The sequence below is a fragment of the Suricata suricatta genome, chromosome 6 (assembly GCF_006229205.1).
Source record: "Suricata suricatta isolate VVHF042 chromosome 6, meerkat_22Aug2017_6uvM2_HiC, whole genome shotgun sequence".
NCBI classification, from domain to species: Eukaryota; Metazoa; Chordata; class Mammalia; order Carnivora; family Herpestidae; genus Suricata; species Suricata suricatta.
The window spans coordinates 56463535-56483470 of NC_043705.1; the positions used below are offsets into that span (position 1 = coordinate 56463535).

General features: G+C 32.5%; 1 protein-coding gene across 5 annotated transcripts in view; it reads left to right on the plus strand.

Annotated features, from left to right (window-relative positions):
• The window catches only part of TENT2 (terminal nucleotidyltransferase 2), a 70557-nt gene that overhangs the window by 28866 nt on the left and 21755 nt on the right, over positions 1 to 19936 (plus strand). For 4 of the 5 annotated variants that reach the window (XR_003909951.1, XM_029942491.1, XM_029942492.1 and 1 more), the window contains 5 exons: positions 1482 to 1560; positions 3251 to 3320; positions 10625 to 10701; positions 11083 to 11211; positions 16366 to 16409. Coding sequence is in view for 4 of the 5 variants with exons in the window: in XM_029942491.1 (XP_029798351.1) it covers positions 1482 to 1560; positions 3251 to 3320; positions 10625 to 10701; positions 11083 to 11211; positions 16366 to 16409 (399 nt within the window). In the remaining variant the exon portion in view is untranslated. The remainder of the gene's footprint in view (positions 1 to 1481; positions 1561 to 3250; positions 3321 to 10624; positions 10702 to 11082; positions 11212 to 16365; positions 16410 to 19936) is intronic. The other variant, XM_029942494.1, reaches the window with a different exon arrangement.

Genomic DNA, 19936 nt, shown 5'->3' on the forward strand with positions numbered 1-19936 from the left:
TAGTTCTTTGGATTTTCTCTTCATAGTAATTCAGAAAACCCAGGAAATGCTTCTTTCTCTTGTGAGGCACGTGCACAAGCACAAATAAGCACAACACGATTTTAGCATTTATTTTTAAGTTGTTAAACTGAGATGACTTCACTGTGTTTTAAAGAGCTCTACCTCTGTATTGATTGGTGTGTTGCCAAGATGCAAAAAGAAGAGCATGTGTCAGTATTCTTGATACAGCAAAACCTTGGATTGCGAGTAACTTGTTCTGCGAGTGTTCTGCAAGATGAATAATCATTTTAATAAATTTTTACTTGACTAACGAGTGAGGTCTTGCAATACATGTAGTACATGACACCAAATGTCACATGATCACAACTGAGCCAATGGTTTTTGAAATTTGCCTTGTTATACAAGTGCTTTGGATTATAAGTATGTTTGCAGAATGAATTCTGTTTGCAAACCAAGGTTTTACTGTATTTCCTTTCCATTTGAATTACCAATGATTCTTCTTTTAAGGTTCTTCCCCCTGCCCCGAAAATGCTGTGGAGTTTGGAGTTCTTATTTTGGGAATACAAGAAGGGATTTCACTGACATTTAAAATATTTTGAAAATATTTTGGGTTGTTTCTTTTTATTTTTGTTTAGCAACCAAACTTCGTTATTTAGTATTTGTTTTAATTTCCTGTTACCTGATACTCTTGTGTGGTGTCCTTTATACCATCGTAATTGGTGTTCACTAAGCTGACTTGAGGCAGCATCTTTAATATGCTGAGGTCTCTTCTGAATTACCGAAGATTAATTTCAGTATAATTTTAATGTGCCTTATTCTATTCTTTCTCTTTAAAAATAAAAAAATCTACTAAATGGTAATATATATTTTTATTAATTTTATTTTTTCACTAATAAAATTGGATTCTACTTACTGTAAATCAGAAAGAGATTTATTCCAGGAAAGAACCTCTGACACTCTTCTATGCCTTGAAATCATATAATGGAAAAAAAAAGCCTCAGAAATAATAAACATAGTGAAGAATACTAGAGTTCTAATTAAATCTCTCATGCAGTTAGACTCTTTTCAGCGGCATCACACCAACCCTCTGTCTTGTTGATATGTTTGTATTGTGTTGTCAGAACTTATCCTTAAAGCAACTCACAGCGTAGGCAGGGAAATAAAACATGGAAAGTTAAAATTTTATTTGTTTTTCTAAGAGAGGATTGCTTTATGTACATTTTTACTAAAGTAAGAAAAGACATATAAGACTTCCAATATTTTTTAAATGTTGCTTCAAGTTTATAATTAGGAATTGATATAGGAATGTTGATTTGAAAGACAGCGTAAAAGTTGACATTTTCTATAACGTAATTTAAAATGTATATTGAAAAAGAACTTGAAAGAAAAGTGTACTTTTTCTCTTTGTTGAGAAACATTAAGAAAATAAAACACTAAATTTAGAAAGATAGCGAAAAAACACTTTATTTTTAACTTTTCAGTGTTTTTTTCAGGTAAATCAGAAGACTGAAGCACGGCATATACTCACCCTAGTCCATAAACACTTCTGTACTAGACTTTGTAAGTCTCGTATGCCTCAAGTTCGTATGTCATCTGACATATCTATTTAATATATCTCTCATATGTCTCTCACTTTGTTTTCTGATAAGAATTGTTTACTGGTCAGGATAGGCATAATGTGGATCTTGTTTCCTAAACGAATTCTTTTTAACTCGGTTAAAAAGAGAACAGTTCTTTATTGAGTGCACTTGCAAGATAATCCCACTGCACACACTGGGGAATTCAGATGTATATTATGTAAGCTTCACTTTTCTCAAAATATTATAGGCTGTTAGGGAAGCTAAAGCATGAATATGAATGGCTGTAGTGTATAGTATCTGTGAAAAGCTAAGAGAGTGATAGAGATAAAGTCTTAGAGGTATTCATGTGAGGGAGCAAGAATTTAATCTTTTTCAGTGACATGCAATTTATGACCTCACATTTTAAAAATGTGATCACTGAACATGAAGCCCAAATGAATTACTCCAACAGAAAGCAAATTGTTGACTTAGGCCACTTTGTTATAAGATTTTATTCTTTGAATAAGCTAGCTAAGCAGATTTAATCCACATGTTAAGCCATCATAATGTATTTTAAACTTCCACAGAATGTCGTGGACCATTGAAGTCACATTTACCATGTGATGTTGGAAAGAGATGTGTACATTTATTCAGCAGATAGTCCTTATGTGTCAGGCTTTCAACTGGAAAATACAAAGTCAAGTGACCTGTTAACTGCCCTTGACAAGTTATATCTATTGTTGGAGAGAAATCCAAGTGACTTACTTTAGTGGACTTAAGTTTTCACATCTGTAAAATACAGGAGTAAGTCATACCTTAAGTAGATTTTTAATAGCTGTTATTAGAATCACATATTAAAAATGGAAGGAACCTTAGGGATCATCTAATTCAAAGGTATTTTTGGTTGTTATTTTTCATAATTAAGGAGAATAGTGATCAGCAGGTTCATTAATTTGCCTGAGGAGTGTAGTTTGTTGGTGTCAGTACCAGTACCAGGAACTTGAACCTTTTAACTCTTATTTTTCATTAAGCCTCATTGAATTCCTGCATACAAGTTCTGTTTGAAGCTTGACATATTTTATGATTTTGGTGGCAAAAGCATTATAATGGGAAGAATTTTTAAGTCTGGTATTATGTTTTTTCTTTAGTTACATTAGGAAACTGCTAAACTGCTCCTTTGGGAAAAGTTGGCAATTTCCTTTTTACATATTTCTGTACTCCCTAATTTTCTATAATGAATATGTATTATTTAAAAAAAAGTTTAAAGTTTAATGGAATAAAAAAATATATATATTCTTCCTCTTAGGGATCATACTATTTAAATGTATCACTATCCCATGTATCATGTTGCAGGCATTTCCACACTTGAGAGTCTTTGTAAATATATTTATGGCTGCCATAATATTTTGCCTTATAACAGAATTGAGCTATGGCCCTGCTGTCAGCCTAGATATTTTTCCTGCTTATAATGCTCTGGTGAATTACTTTATAACTATTATTAGATATTAGACCACATTTCTGAATTTTAATATAAAGCTCTCTAAATGGTTTTGGAAATGTTCAGTCTTAAAAGAATTTGGTAATGTCCCCTCTTTGTGTTCTTCTTAAAAGACTGTGTTCTCATAAACTGTTTTAGCTTAGTAAGAAACTATTTGAGAAACATTTACAGATATTCATATTTTATCCCTCAGCTGGCTATATAGAGAGACCTCAGCTGATTCGAGCAAAAGTGCCGATTGTGAAGTTCAGGGATAAAGTCAGGTAAGTAAGTATTGAATTTTCCTTTTTGAGTTGTTTTAGATCATTTTTAGATATTCTTTTGATGTAGATAATTAAGAAGTGTTTGCTACAGCATAATAGCTTATCTTCATCAGTTTTTAGGACTTGACTTGTCTTTGAGATGATTTTTAGAATTGTCTGAGCAATTCTTTATGCTTAACTGTGCTTATTTTGCTTGATATTTTGAGTGTATGAAACTATCCATTTTAAAGAATGTATATATTTACATTTCACATTTTTCAATGATCTCTTGCCTTTTGGAAATGTAATATACTCTCTAGAACATATCTTAATTGATGAGATTTGATGTATGTTTACGTCAAGGTAGTTGTTAACAATTATATATATACTCTACCAGGTATTCTTGGTTCTGGGTATTCTCTAACCTGGGTTCTGAACTTCTTATGGGTATTGGGATTAGGATCTTTTATATAATATCTAAATATAAAATGTAAATAATAGATGTTGACTGTTCCATTAGTTAAAATAGATTTGTTATCTAAAAAATAGATAAAATTGTGATAAATTATGTTTTCTAGTCCAGTTTTATAAAATACTGAAATGGTTTACATTAATGTCATCGTAAATACATATATATAATTAATCTTCATTATTCATGGATTCTTTACTTACGAATTTGCCTACATGATAATTTTTATTTTATAACCCTCCAAATTAATATTTCCAGCACTGTTATGGTCATTTGTAGACATTTGCGGAGTAAATTCTGAGTCACTAGCTGACATTAAATAGTGTGACATTCTGTCTTCTCTTACACTGTAAACAATTATTCTTTGCATAGTCCAGCTAGTGCCATGTTTTTTGTGTTTTGTTGCTTTATATGGGTGACTTTGCTCTTTAAAAGGACCCTCAAGCATGGTGCTAAGTTTACTAAGTTTACTATCTGTTGTTTCTGTGTACAAAACTATGATATGCCTTATGGAGAAAAAACTTACATTAGGTATGCTTTGTTCAGGCATGAGTTACAGTGTGCTTGGCTATGAGTTCATTGTCAGTGAATAAGGTGTCTTTAAATGGAAATACATAAAACAAAGTTATATATTAATCAGTTGATGAAAATGTTTGACTGAAGGCTTGTGGGAACCTAACCCCTTGTTTCCCCTGTTTACAGTAACTTTATAGAACATAACTACTGCAAATAATTAGAACTGACTAAATATATATATTTTAAACAAATCCTTAGATACATACATGGTTCAAAGCTTCCTCTCCATTCATTCAAATATCCATCCAATCTATAAGTTTTTATTGAGTTTTTTCAAATAAATAATGGTAGTTTTCTAAAGCACCTTAAGGAAGATAAACGAAACAAATTAAATTATGAGCTTATTGTAATTATTTTTTAAAATACATGGTTGTGGGGCCCCTGAGTAGCTTAGTCCATTAAGCATCGGACTCTTGATTTTGACTCAGGTCATGATCTCATGGTTCATGACTTTGAGCCTTGTGTTGGGCTCTGCACTGACCATGAGAAGTCTCGCACCCCTCCCCCTTTCTCTCTCAAAATAAATAAACTTAAGAAAAAAACCATGATTCTAATTGTAATTATATAAACATTTTATTCTTTTTCTTTTTTTATGTTTAAAATTTTAATTCCAGTGTTTTTAACATATGGTTATATTTGTTTTAGGTGTACAATATAGTGATTCAGTAATTGTATGCATTACTGAGTGCTCATCATGAGAAGAGTACTCTTTAATCGCCATCATCTATTTCACTCATCCCTCTAGGTATCACCTCTGTTCTCTATAGTTAAGAGTCTGTTTTTTGGTTTATCTCTCTTTCCCCCCCTTTATTTATTTATTATGTATTTTTATTTATTTTATTTTATTTTATTTATTTATTTATTAAAATTTTTTTAAACATTTTATTAATTTTTGAGAGACAGAGAGAGACCCTGTGATCAGGGGAGGGTCAGAGAGAGAGAGAGAGGGAGACACAGAATCCAAAGCAGCCTCCAGGCTCTGAGCTAGCTTTCAGCACAGAGCCTGACGCGGGACTCGAACCCACGAACCGTGAGATCAGGACCTGAGCTGAAGTCGGGCACTTAACCGACTGAGCCACCCAGGTGCCCCATATTTTTAATTCCACATTAGTGAAATTATATGGAATTTGTCTTTTTCTGACTGCCTTATTTCACTTAGCATTATACTCTAACTCTGTGGATGTTGTTACAAATGGTAAGATTTCATTCATTTTTATGGAAGAATAATATTGTTTGTGTGTGTGTATGTGCATATGTTTATATATCACGTCTTGATCCACTGATGGACATTTATCTGTTTATTTTGGTCTTCGATGGATATTTGGGCTGCTTCTATAACTTTTGGCTATTGTAAATAATGCTACACTTAACATAGGGGTGAATATATCCTTTCAAATTAGTGTTTTTTATGATTGGGGTAGTATGCAGTAGTGCAATGACTGGATTATTTGTTAATCCTATTTTTATTTTTTGAAGAACCTCTAAACTATTTTCCACAGTGGCTGCACCCATTTGCATTCCTACCAGCAGGGCACAAGGGTTCAAAAGTTTCATTCTTTTGCATGTAGCTGTTGAGTTTTCCCAACACCAATTGTTGAAGAGACTGTCTTTATTTTACTGCATATTTTTGCCTCTTTTGTTGAAGTTCATTTGACCATATAATCGTGGGTTTGTTTCTGGACACCCTGTTCCATTCCATTGATCTGTGTGTGTATTTTGTGTCCGTACCATAGTGTATTGGTAACTACAGCCTTGTACTGTAACTTTAAATCTGTAATTATGATGCTTCCAGCTTTTTCTTTTTCAAGAATATTTTGGTTATTTGAGGTCTTTTGTAGTTCCATACATATTTTAGGATTATTTGTTCTAGTTCTGTGAAAAATGCTGGTTTTTTTTTAAGTTTATTTATTTTATTTTGAAAGGGACAGAAAGAGAGGGGCAGAGAACGACGGAAGGAGAGAATTCCAAGCAGATTTCCGTGCTTTCAATGCAAAGCTTGACTTGGGGCTCTTTCCCATGAACTGTGAGATCATGACCTGAGCTGAAATCGAGTTGGACACTCAACTGACTGAGCCACCTCGGCACCCTGCTGATTGTATTTTGATAGGGATTTCATAAAACCATAGATAGATTGCTTTGGGTAGTGTGGACTTTTTAATAATATTTGTTCTTCTAGTCCACGAGCATGGAATGTCTTTCTGTTTGTTTGTGTTATCTTCAGTTTCTTTCATCAGTGTTTTATAGTTTTTAGGGTACAAATTTTTGACCTCCTTGGTTAAATTTATTCCTAAGGATTTTATTCTTTTTGGAGCAGTTGTAAATGTGATTGCTTTTTAAATTTCTTTCTATTGCTTCATTATTAGTGTATAGAAATACAACAGATTTCTGTATGTTGATGTTGTATCTTACAACCTTACTGAATTCATTATCAGTTCTTACAGTTTTTTGATGGAGTTTTTAGTGTTTTCTATGTATAGTATCATGCCATCTACAAATATTGAAAGTTTTACTTCTTCCTTACCATTTTGGATGCTTCTTATTCCTTTTTCTTGTCTGACTCGTGTAACTATGGCTTCCTATACTATGTTGAGTAAAAGTGGTGAGAGTGGGGGTGCCTGGGTGGCTGACTGGGTGGCTCAGTCAGTTAAGTGTCCAACTTCAGCTCAGGTCATGATCTCATGGTTTGTGAGTTCGAGCCCCATGTCGGGCTCTGTGCTGACAGCTCAGAGCCCAGAGCCTATTTCGGATTCTGTGTCTCCCTCTCTCTCTGCCCCTTGCCTGCTTGTGTTCTGTCTCTTTGATTCCCAAAAATAAATAATAAAATATTTTTTTAAAAAGTTGTGACAGCAGACATCCTTGTTTTGTTCCTGATCTTAGGGGGAAAGCTCTTAGTTGTTCACCATTGAGTATGTTAGTTATGGGCTTTTCATATATGGCCTTAACTACAGTGAGGGATGTTCACTCTAAACCTGCTTTGTTGAGGGTTTTTATCATAAATGGTGTACATTGTCAAATGCTTTTTCAGCACCTGTTTATATTTTTATTTTTATTTTTCATTTTAGAGAGTGAGGGAGCACAGGGCAGGGAGAGGAGCAGAGGGAGGGAGTAGGGGAGAGGGAGGGAGAGCGAAGGGGAGATAATTTTAAGCAGGCTACATGGTCAGCACAGAGTCCAACATAGGGCTTGATCCCATGACCCTGGGATCATGAACTGAGCTGAAATCAAGAGATGGATGCTCAACCAAGTAAATCACACAGGTGCTTCTTTTTCTGCATCTATTGAAATAATCATGTGGCTTTTATTCTTTCTGTTATGAATGTGACAAATCTTGTTGGTTGATTTGCAAATATTGGACTCCACCTTTGCATCCCAGGAATAAATCTCGCTTGATCATGGTAAATGATTTTTTTTTATGTATTACTGGATTCAGCTTGCTAATACTTCGTTGAGGATTGTTACATCTTTGTTACATCTATGTTCATCAGAGATATTGGCCTTTAGTTCTCTTTTTTTGTAGTATCTTTTTCTGGGTTTACTATCCAGACATAGTAATAGATACAGATATAGACATATTTGGTTTTACTATCGCAGGTCTCATAGAATGAATTTGGAAGCCTTCCCTCTCTTCTGTTTTTTGGAATAGTTTGAGAAGAATGGGTATTAACTCTTTGAACAAATGTTTAGGAGAATTTCCTGTGAAGCCTTCTGGTCCTGGACTTTGTTGGGGGTTTTTTGATTACTGGTTTAGTTTCGTTGCTGGTAATGAGTCTTTTCAAATTTCCTATTTCTTTCTGATTCATTTTTGGGAGGTTATATATTTCTGGGAATTTATACATTTATTTTAGGTTGTCTAATTTGTTGGCATATAATTTTTCATAATATTCTCATATAATTGTTTGTAATATTTCTATGGTGTTATTTCTCCTCTTTCATTCGGTGATTTTGCTTACTTGAGTACTCTGATATTCTCTCTCTCTTTTGGGGGATGCCTCTAGCTAAAGGTTTATCAATTTTGCCAAATATTTTCAAAGAACAAGCTCCTGATTAGTTACACTGATCTGTTCTGTAAGTTTTTTTAGTTTTTATTTTGTTTATTTTTACTCTAGTCTCTAGTATTTCCTGCCTCCTATTGGTTTTGGGTTTTGTTTGTTTTTTTTGTAACTCTTCTTTGTATAAGGTTAGGTTGTTTATTTTGAGATTTTTCTTCTTGAGGTAGGCCCATGTTGCTATAAACTTTGCCTTTAGAACCACTTTTGATGCTTCCCAAAGATTTTTGGTCATTGTATTTTCATTTTCATTTGTCTCTGTGTATTTTTTGATTTCCTCCTTGAATTTCTTGGTTTATCCATTCATTGTTTTAGTAGCATGTTGTTTAACTTCCGTGTATTTGTGCTCTTTCCAGATATTTTCTCGTGGTTGATTTCTAGTTTCATAGTGTTATGGTCAGAAAAGAGACGTGGAATGACTTTGATCTTTTTGAATTCGTAAGAGACTTGTTTTGTGGCCTAATGTGTGATCTCTTCTGGAGAATATTCCATGTGCACTTGAAAAGAGTGTGTATTCTGATATTTTAGGATGAAATGTTCTGACTATATCTATTAAATCCATCTGGTTCAATGTGACAGTGAGAGCCACTGTTTCCTTGTTGATTTTCTGTTTGAATGATCTGTCCATTGATGTAAGTGGTGTGTGAAAGTCCCCTACTTTTATTATTACTATTGATTATTTCCTTTATGTTTGTTATTAACTGCTTTAAGTATTTGGGTGCTTCTGAGTTGGGTGCATTTTTTTTTCTATTTAAGATTATTATACAGACTTTTTTCCATTGTTAAGTGTCCTTTATGAACACTATTTTATATTTCTTCCTCCAGACCATTAAAAAAAAATCAACTTTTAACATCGAAAGAGAACTGCTGTTAACATTTTGGTGTAAAACTTTTAGTCTCTCTTCTATGCATATGAATGCATGAGTTTTTAAAATTAAAATTGAGATTATACTTTTTTACTTGACCATGTTATCATGGATATTTGCTTATGTCATTGAATTTTTTCTGGCTTGATTTTTAATGGCTTTACATTATATAATTACATTACATTTCATTCAGTAAATATTTTGTGATTAACTTACTTATTTCCTGGTAGAATAAGCATTTTGTACATTAAATTTTTTCCATATAAGGGTTTAGTTTAGTATTTCCAGAAGTAGAATTTGAAGCAAGTACTGTGGATATTTTCAAAGCTCTGAATCATATTTTTGAAAAAGTTTTTAATTGCAAACTGGTTGTTTTATCCTCTCTTTTGAGGTGTATAGATGAAATGGAAACTGGTTTCAGTGTTAACCTTGCACAGATGCAATTAAAAAATGTAACTCTATTGCTGCCATCAGTTTCCCAAAGGAAAATATATATGTATCTGAAGTGTTGCTACTACTATCCATTTTTGTCAGTATGCATGGTTAATTGAAAGAGTATAGGATTTCATTTCCCTAAACAAGGAAATCTGCATTGCTAAATTTCAAATTTTATAACTAAAGGTTTGTAGAAAATAATTTTGTTAAGTTTTTATATTAGGCAGTCTTTTCATAGAAAAACTCTGTGCAGAAGTTGTTGGACCTGATAGTATATTTACATTAATCTTTCCTTTTATTTTGAGTTTCACCCTTCATTTTCATAGATCCCTTCACTATTGTCCTATTTTTAAAATTGTGAATTGTATCATATCTTTGCTTTCAAAGAAGTAGCCCTTCTGTCTTTCCAGATTATCAGTAGCTCAATTTGGCATGATATTATAATTTATATGTTATCCTTTTTGGAGGGAATATAATGTATAGACTACTTTTATTTTTTTCACTGGTACTTTATTTGGCTTCTTATTCCTGTTGTTTTAAAGCAAATGATGCCTTTCTTCCAAATTAGTTGAGAGTATGTAACTCAGTGGAAAAACTTGACCAGAAATGTTTTTGGTCACATAATTTTGTTTACCTGGAAAGGATTGCAAAATTTTAAAATTTCTTTTATTAAGGATAATTAAAGCCTTAGTAGTACATTATGGATCTTAGAACTTTTATCTTGTTTATATTTTTAATATGCACTAAATCATATTAAAATGATATACTGACTATATATTCTTTTTTCTACTTTAGTGCCTCATTTTAAAGTAATTGGTCTTTGGGATCATGATATTTTTGCATCATAGGGTAGATAAATATTTAGTCATTAGGGAGTTAGTTTAATTTGTTTAAAAACACTTAAGCTGAAGTGTTTTTCTTTGTTTTTAATAGTTGCGTGGAATTCGACTTGAATGTAAACAATATTGTTGGAATAAGAAACACATTCCTTCTCAGAACTTATGCATACCGTAAGTTTTTTGTTTATTTCCAAATAATTGTCAGCTTCTTTCTTTATCCTTTATTCTTTATTCCTTTTTAAACAGGTTTATAATAAATACTGACTTTTTAAAATTTTTTATCTATAGTGTTTCATTTTATTATGTATATAATATGTTGTACACTAACATTATGTGCTACCAGAGTTATAAGTCAATAAAATGACTTTTAGTAATTGGTCATTTTTAAAAGGTGACTAAGATACCTTTTAAAAGTAGGATACATTTATGATGAAAACAATGTTTAATACACAGGGAGGAAATGCTTTTTCTATTAGAGTTGGCAAATGATATAAAGTTTCAAAAAAACTGTAATATTTTCTTACCATTTTTAAGTTTTAATTTTACTTTCAGTTGAAAATCGAGTTCGTCCGTTAGTACTGGTGATTAAGAAGTGGGCAAGTCACCATGAGATAAATGATGCAAGTCGTGGTACTTTAAGCAGCTATAGTCTTGTATTGATGGTTTTGCACTATTTACAAAGTAAGTATTATGGGTTTTTCCCAATTTTTAAAACAGAAACACAGTTAAACTTCATTATGGTGGCTTCTCTTTTGACACTATCTTCATACAATATTGTTTTAAAAAAGTTCTTTCTAAGGCCCATAAAACCATATTTTCCTAATTTGTTGCTTTAAACAAATATTTTAGAAATGTTATTCCCTGGAAAACATTATAAGGAAGTTTCACTGTGTGTGTGTGTTGGGGGGAGGGTTTTGTGACAGTTTTTCCATATTACTCTGTATTCAAAGAACTTTCACCACTGTATTGTGGACCCATTATCTTGAGGCATGTGGATGTTCAGAAGCCCTATAAAAATAAGCTCAAGCACCATTTATCATGTTTTTTGTTTTTCACTTGAGACAGGAATTAGAGGATTTTCTTTTTGAATAAAGAAGTTTTTATTCCTTGTGAGCTGGCATGGAAATTGGGTGAAAGAAATAATACAAGATTATAAATAATCTAAGTTTTTAAGAATAAGGGAATGATTGAATTAATTATAATATTTCTCAGCTGCTAAGAATATATTTTTAGGATATTTAATGATAAAATATCCATGGTACAGCATCATATACAACATGGTATCAATTTTATTTTAAAAACTGTATTTGAGTTTGTATATATACTCATATGTATACAAATATAGAAAAGTTATGTGTCAAAAATATATCAGGGGTTATTTAGATTTCATCATATGTACATTTTAAATCACAACTGAAACTAAAAAGTGAATAGGCACTAGTTGTGATTTAGAAATTAGATTTGATTACAATATTGAACATGTATGAACATCCATTATATGTGCTCTTTCCATTTTTATTGGTTACATTAGATATTTTAATTTGATTGCCTTCTTTAGAAAAATGTACTTTGATCACACATGCACCAAGGTGGCTTGGTGAGCAAGTTGAAAGTTGAGAAATTAGTATTTTACTAGTGTTCAGAAATCATGTTAAAATTCTGTTTAAATTTTGTTAAACCTATTTTATTTTTGACAAACTAGTTCTATTCACTGAACTGGTTTGTAATTAATAGCTCTATCGTCAATCATTTCGAGGTCTTTGTTAAAGGACAGCCACTGTGCAGAGCTAAAGTATAACTGTATTGGAGCACATGGGTGGCTCAGCTGGTTAAGCCTCTAACTCTTGATTTCAGCTCAGGTCATGATCCCAGGGATCCTCATGGGATTGAGCCTTTAGTGGGGGCTCTGCACTAAGTGTGGAGGCTGCTTAAGATTCTCTCCCCACCCCTCATTTGCTCTCTTTCCCTCTGCCCATCTTCCCCTCTCGCACTCTCTCTCTAAAATAATAATAAAAATAAAGGTATAAGTATTATTTGGCAAATTTAGGCTGCTTTTCACTAGAAGAAATTTGATTGGAATAAGTAGCTGTATAGCTGTATTGAAATTCGATTGAAATAAATAACTGCATTTTTTGGCAAACAGTCTGCAAAGTGTATTGAGCAGTTACAGTCATGCCACAGTGAACTAGCGTTTGTGATTTTGTCCGCTATTCTCCCTTTCTGGCCTTAATATTCTTATCTGTAACAGGGATAATTGGATTGGATGGACCTTTAAGTTCCATTTAACTTCTTAAAGGCTTTTTATATTTTTTCTGTCATGAATAGAGAAAGGAAATGGTCTGTATGTGGAAAGGTTGAAAAAGATTAAAAAGCATTTACTAGGATGAATTTCCACATGTTCGAAAAGATGACTGATGAAAGTGTGAAGGGTAAAAACCTATGAGAAGAGATTTTATTGGCCATCTAAGATTAATACTGATAATAAAAGGCAAAAGTATCACCTGATTAGAAATAATAATTTGAATGAATATACATAGAATATTTACCATGTTACCAGATCCAAAACTGTCTCAGGCATTTTAAAATTGCTCTTGAAGTTTTGGGGTGCCTGGGTAGCTCAGTTAGTTGAGTGTTTGACTTTGATTTTGGCTCAGGTCATGATCCCAGGGTCTTGGGATTGAGCCATATGTCTGCTCTTTGCTGAGAGTGGAGCCTACTTGGGATTCTCGCTCTCCTTCTTTTCCTCTTTCTAGCTTGCGCATGCCCTCTCGGAAACAGACTTGTCCTTGAATTTTCAAAATTTTTGTTTATTGTTGTTGAAGATCTCTTTTTTAGTTGAATTTTTGATTAATCAGAATGGAATATTTATATGTATAAATTTGTGGGATCCTGACCAGAAAGCTCTCATCTGAAATGTAGGCAAAGTAAAATCTTATGGAGTAGTTATTGTGAGGGCGTTATCTATTGATCAGATACTGTAATAGTAAGGTTTATTTGTTCCTTTTGCTTTTTTAAAAAATTTTTAATGTTTATTTATTTTTGAGACCGAGAGAACACAGCATGAGTAAGGGAGGGGCAGAGAGGGAGACAGAATCCAAAGCAGGCATCAGGCTCTGAGCTGTCAGCACATAGTTCAACGTGGGGCTCGAACTCACTGACTGTGAGATCATGACCTGAGCTTTTGAGAGAGAAATTTAAAAGATTGAAGTCCAAAACTTTGAAGTAAAAATAGGTGTTACAGCTCGATTCTTCGTGAATGTATGTTGCTGTTTTTCTTCCAAATGTTTGAGAGAGAGAGAGAGAGAGAGAGAGAGAGAGAGAGAGAGAATGAGAGAATGGGGATAGAGGTAGGGGGGACAGGATATGAAGCAGGCCCTGCGCTGACAGCAGAGAGCCCAATGTGAAGTTCGAACTCACGAACTGTGAGATCATGACCTGAGCTGAAGTCAGGTGCTTAACTGACTGAGCCCTCTAGGCACTCCTGAATATATGTTGCTTTGAGTAAAATAAACATGTGAAAAACTATTCAAGACTTTGAGGTTACTGTGAGGATAGTTAACTGCCACAGTACACCAATTGCTCTGCATTGTGTTGACCTTAGAAAACAAAAGAGCTAGTTTTTTTTTTCACTAGTACAGTGAGTTTATTCTGAAATAGCAGAGGAATCACAATTCTGAACAAGCATACTATAGTGAACCAAACTGTTGTCAAGGCTAGAGAATGGAGGTGAGGGGCTTGGCTTTATAGAGGAAGGAGAGGAAGCTGGCAGGGGCTGTTTCGCTGAATTCTCATTGGCTGGGCTGTTGCTGAGCAAGGAAAAATTCTTTCATCCTTCTGCTGGAGTATGTAAAAGTAAACTTCTTCCTAGTGGGGAATGCATAGTATACTTACTACTAAGGAGAATGGTGGCAGTGTGTGAGAGCACCCCTTTCAGGGCTTCCTGACTCTATTTTAAATGAAATTTCTTTTATTTGTTTCCACAAATGACTCATGTTTTTATTTATTTATTTATATTTAATTTGTTTATTTTTATGACTCGTGTTTTTAAATCCTTAAGGTTGTTAGGCAAAGGATTCACTGAATGATATCCCTGCTCCCCAAAACTTCCAAATTGCTTAGTTCTAAAGGTTCTTTGTCTATTGAAGGGCCCTAAACGATTGGTTAGTGTTTGTTAGTGTTCATTTTTCTCTTCTAGCATTCTGGTTATGATTCTAGGATGAGATAAAAAATTTTTTCTAAATTTCTACAACCTTTTCTTCACTGTTTTTTAAATTATAATTTTAATTTACTAGGGGTATTTAGTGAGAAAGGAATTCAGGTTTTTAATTGAGTAAATAATTTCTACAACCTTTTCTTCACTGTTTTTTAAATTATAATTTTAATTTACTAGGGGTATTCAGTGAGAAAGGAATTCAGGTTTTTAATTGAGTAAATAATTTCTAGTAAGATTTACCAATTTTGTATTATAGCAAAGTTGTTAGAAAGTCATTAAAAATGTTATGTGACTATAAAGACGTTTAGAATGAAAGTAACTGCGGCTTGAGTTTATTTGTAGGATCTTCTAGAATTTTGACCATTTGAATGCCTATGGGAAAAATATTTTTACTTCCTAAGAGTGATTCCAGTAAGTAATGAGTTTTTCTAGGCTGTCATGGAATTTTATTTTATTCTAATTTCAACTTGGGAAAGAAGCATGATACAGAAGAGATATTTAAATACTATGTGATAGAAATTTATACATTTATAATCATAGTTGGAGATCATGTAAGTTGGTAATAGTTTATTATTTGGACATTAATGTACTCCAGAAGTCATATAAAAAGGTTTGCTAAATTGCAAATTAAAGATAGTGATTGTTACGAGTTTACTTAATTATACATAATGTATTTCTATTCTTAAATACACAGTTTGTTTTACAGTATTATATTTGGTCTTTTATATTAAAGAAATTTTGAAAACACATTACTTGTATCTTACCATACTCAAGATACTGTATTTTAAAGTTTTTTAAAATTGTGAATATTAATTACTTTGCTTTCCATGTTATTTCTTTTATATTATAGTAATGTGAAGTGACTGTTAATGCATTTAATGAGTTTGGATTTTGGTAAAGCTATTGGAAAATGAAGAATGACAAAAAATAAAGTAACATATGAAGATAATGATTCCTTTGTATGAAATTTTAATTTTTTATAGCAAATTGGTATAAATATCCTGATTTATATTTTGAAACGTTGCTGAAACCTTCTTTTTAAAAATTAGTGAAGTTGAAGATTTTTTTTTTTTTTTCAGTTTTTTTAATAGACCAATTTCCTGAAACTATTTCAGTTTTGGTATTACTATTTATTGGAAAAAATTAAAAATCAAGGGACAATTATGAAATAGCTGTTATTCTTTCATGATATGGTATCATTGGAGTGTATTAAAATTTTTTTGATAGCTACATTCATCTTAACAATGTTCATTCAGTATATGTAGGACAATCCTTGTCTTGCTTAGTGTGTGCGTGTGTGTGTGTGTGTGTGTGTGTGTGTGTGTGTCTGTGTCTGATTTGGACCAAATGATGTGTGTCCATTGATGGCCTGTTTGTCTAAGAATGTAAGAAGCATTTGTTTACATAGAAATATACATAGTTTATTAACCTGAAGTTATCAACTTAGTTATATTTTGGATTTAAATTTCTAGGGATCGGAGTTATTAATTCACAAAATATATGGAAACTGTTGAATTGTAGCAGAAACCCTTATAGTCTCATACCTGGGGTATAGCTGACAAATTATTGCTTTGTGAAATGAATTATGTGAATCACAGAAGCTTTAAACTTTTTTTTTATAGCCCTACCTGAACCCATCCTTCCATCCATCCAAAAAATTTACCCAGTAAGTGTTTCTTATAAATTATTTTAATACATATATGACAAGTATATGTGGGACTATTATATGCAGTATTAATGTGAATGTAAAAGGTGTAATAGTTACCTTATAAGTATATGATAACATTTTCTATATAGGCCAAGTCATTGGCCACTAACCCATTAAAAATACTTCATATACTTTTTCAGAAGAGTGTCATATTTTATTTGGTTAGTGGCAGTGTGGTCATTTATCTTAATGGTGGATTTTTTTGCATGATGCTCATGATTATCTCTAAAAGGAATTAAATATACTCAGTTGGTCAAGGCCCATGTAGACACTCATTCCAGTTTTCTTCATGCTATTTTCAAACAGTTTTTTAGCAAGTCTTTACTCAGAAGTCTTTTAGTCCAATGTATGTGTACTTTGAAAACAGGAAAAAATTAAGTTGAACAATTGGATAATCTTTTTATCTTTCACTTGATTTTATCAAGTAATACACTAAAAGACGTTACATTAAATACTTACAATCCTTGTGTGAATAATATTAAGAGTCCTTCTGTAGTTAATTGGAAACATTAAAGTGGTGAAGGATGCCTACTAGAAGTTTGGTATATACTCAGTTTTTTAGAGAAACGTAGGTAATGTACATAATTCACAATCTATATACTTTTGTTTCTTTTCCAGTTTTTTGTGTTCCTTTTTCCCAGAATTCTGTTTCCTTGTTTTATAGTCCTACTGTTTCTGTTTTCCTCCATAATCATCCTTATTCCTGGTTTTATTTAGAAATAATATTTAAGCTATCAGTTTAAAATATTTAATCAGCCTTCTGAAACCATGTAATTTTTACCTGTTAGTTTTATGAACTTACAAAAAGAGCTGGTTTTTTTTTTTAATTTTTAATGTATTTTATTTTGCAAGACAGAGACAGAGAGTGAGCGGGGAAGGGGCACAGAGAGAAGGAGACACAGAATATGAAGCAGGCTCCAGGTTCTGAGCTGAGCTGTCAGCACAGAGCCCGATGCAGGGCTCAAACCCACAGACTGTGAGATCATGACCTGAGCCGAAGTCGGAGGCTTAGCCGACTGAGCCACCCAGGCGCCCCAAAAAGAGCTGTTTCCTAAACTTACTAAGTAGTCAAATTGAAAAAGATCTGAAAAGATCTGAGTGGGGCACCTGGGCGACTCAGTCGGCTAAGCATCCGACTTCGGCTCAGGTCATGGTATCAGGGTTTGTGAGTTCGAGTCCCATGTTGGGCTCTATGCTGAGGGCTTGGAGCCTGGAGCCTGCTTCTTTCTGATTCTGTGTCTCCTTCTCTCTCTGCCCTTCTCCTGCTTGTATTCTGTCTCTCTCTTAAAAATTAATAAACATTAAAAAAAAGGGTTTACAACCTTAAAAAAAAAAGGTCTGAGTGATCAGTTTTCAGAGGACTTGCTTATTTTATGATAGAAAATATAAGTCTCTTTGATGTGGAATTTAAATTAAATGTAACTTAACCTTTGGTAATTGAAGAGAACTGATGCTCTCGTTTTGAACATGTTATTTTCATAAGGCACACATACAAGGTGCTGGATAATGAAAGGTTTGCTGTAATTGAGGTTTGCTGTGGTGAGAGCTTCCTAGGTTGTGGTGGGTCATCTGGTAAAAACACTGTTACAAGAATTTTTTAGAATCTGGGTATCTTATCTTCCTCATTTTGAAAACTAATTTCTGGTATTATAAAGAGCTACTATAATGATTTCCATTATTGCTAGGCATCATTATTTATGCTTTCATAAACATTGTGAAAATTAATGTATCAGAAAGTATAGAAATAAAAGTAGCTTGAACTTTTGGGTCTTATCCTTGAATGGTTTTCTCCCTTCATAAAATATTGATTCTTTAGGTCATACTGAAAGGTCAGAAATAATGACTGGGCATTTTATTGTCCCAACTTTATTGTTAAGACCTGGGTTCCCAAGTAGAAAGAGCTGTGTATATTTTTTAGCATACAAACCATCTAATAGTTAAAACTTATCCTTTAAAGAATCTATTATTGTATATGGAACAGATGCTTCTACACAAATCTCACTTAAAAAACGATGTGCTACATGAATTCGTTTTTACTAATATAAAGTACTAATAAAGTCTCAATGCATTATGCTTGAGAACAGAGCAGAGGTATTGGTTTTATTACAAGAAATCTAAGTTCTTACTAGTATATTCCATTTTAAAGAGCCTTGTTTTCACTTCTGTTTCATTTTTCTAATTTTCTAGCTTTACCCCATGGCAGAGTCCATTTACTCTTCACTTAACACTATCTCTCATCCTATATGCTACACCCCTGTTGTGCTAATAATCTTATTTCAGTACCTTAACAAGGAAATAGACATAATACTAGTCCAGTCCCAAAGCTTTAAAATATACTCATAGCAAGACCTGCTAGACTGAAGAATGTCTTAATTTGCTTACAGGTATGGTTTTATTACATTAAATATTTGAAGAGTATTATCTTTACTTTAAGATTGATCCTTACATGCATAAGGATTTACTATCTACTCTTAATGGGATTTTAAATTTTATCTGAAACCTGTAAGCTAATTGATCAGTGGATTTGCTTTTCTTGGTGGTCCATCTAATGGAAAAAGCAAATCAGTTTATTTCTTAAGACTAATAACTATCATTTTTTTAGTATCTATTTTATGTCAGCACTCTATAAATTTTATATACAGTGTGCTTAATCCTAGGCATGTAAACTTCTGTAGTATTTTCCTTGATTCACAGGTGAAGAAACTAAGTCTTCAAAAGGTTACATTATTGATCCAAGTTGTTCCAGTTCTAAATTATGGACCCTGAAACTGATATTTTTTCTATTATACTGTGCTGCATGAAGAAAGACAAAATGATAGTAGTATAAGCTAATAAATCATTTCATCTAGTTTCTGTTATTATATTTTATGTGTGTATATCTGATTGTCCCTATATAGATATACCTTTCTTTAAGAAAAAAAATACAACAAAATTTCAGCTTGAATAAGTAGTTTGAAAATGACGTAAAACTTTATAGTAACCAAAAAAATTTTGTTATTTTACAAGGGAACAAGGTTCTTTTAAATTTTGAGCTTCTCTAATTTAGTTAAATGGAATTTAAAAGTATATAAATTTTGGAATAGAATAACATTTCAGTATATTATGCCTTTTTAGTTATTTTCATATTTTCTCCTCAAATGTATGATAATTTTTAAAAAATTGGTATGGTGTTTCAGGTCAGTTTGGATACTAAATTATGAAAGAAAAGGATGAAAGACTATAGCAATATCTTTACCTGAAAAGCTATATAACATTATTACTACTGAATTCTTACTGACTTAAAAAAGACAACATGAATAATGATAGAAGGCAAAATATTTATTATTGAGTTAAAGCAGTGAAGTTGAGAACACTTAAATACACAAACTTGGGTTAAAGCCTATGAAGAGATCTTTATTTTAGTGCAAGTATATTAGGAGATTTCCCTAGATTTATGCTAGGTGGAGACTTATGGAGATAACTTATATTTGTTTCTTTCCCTAGTG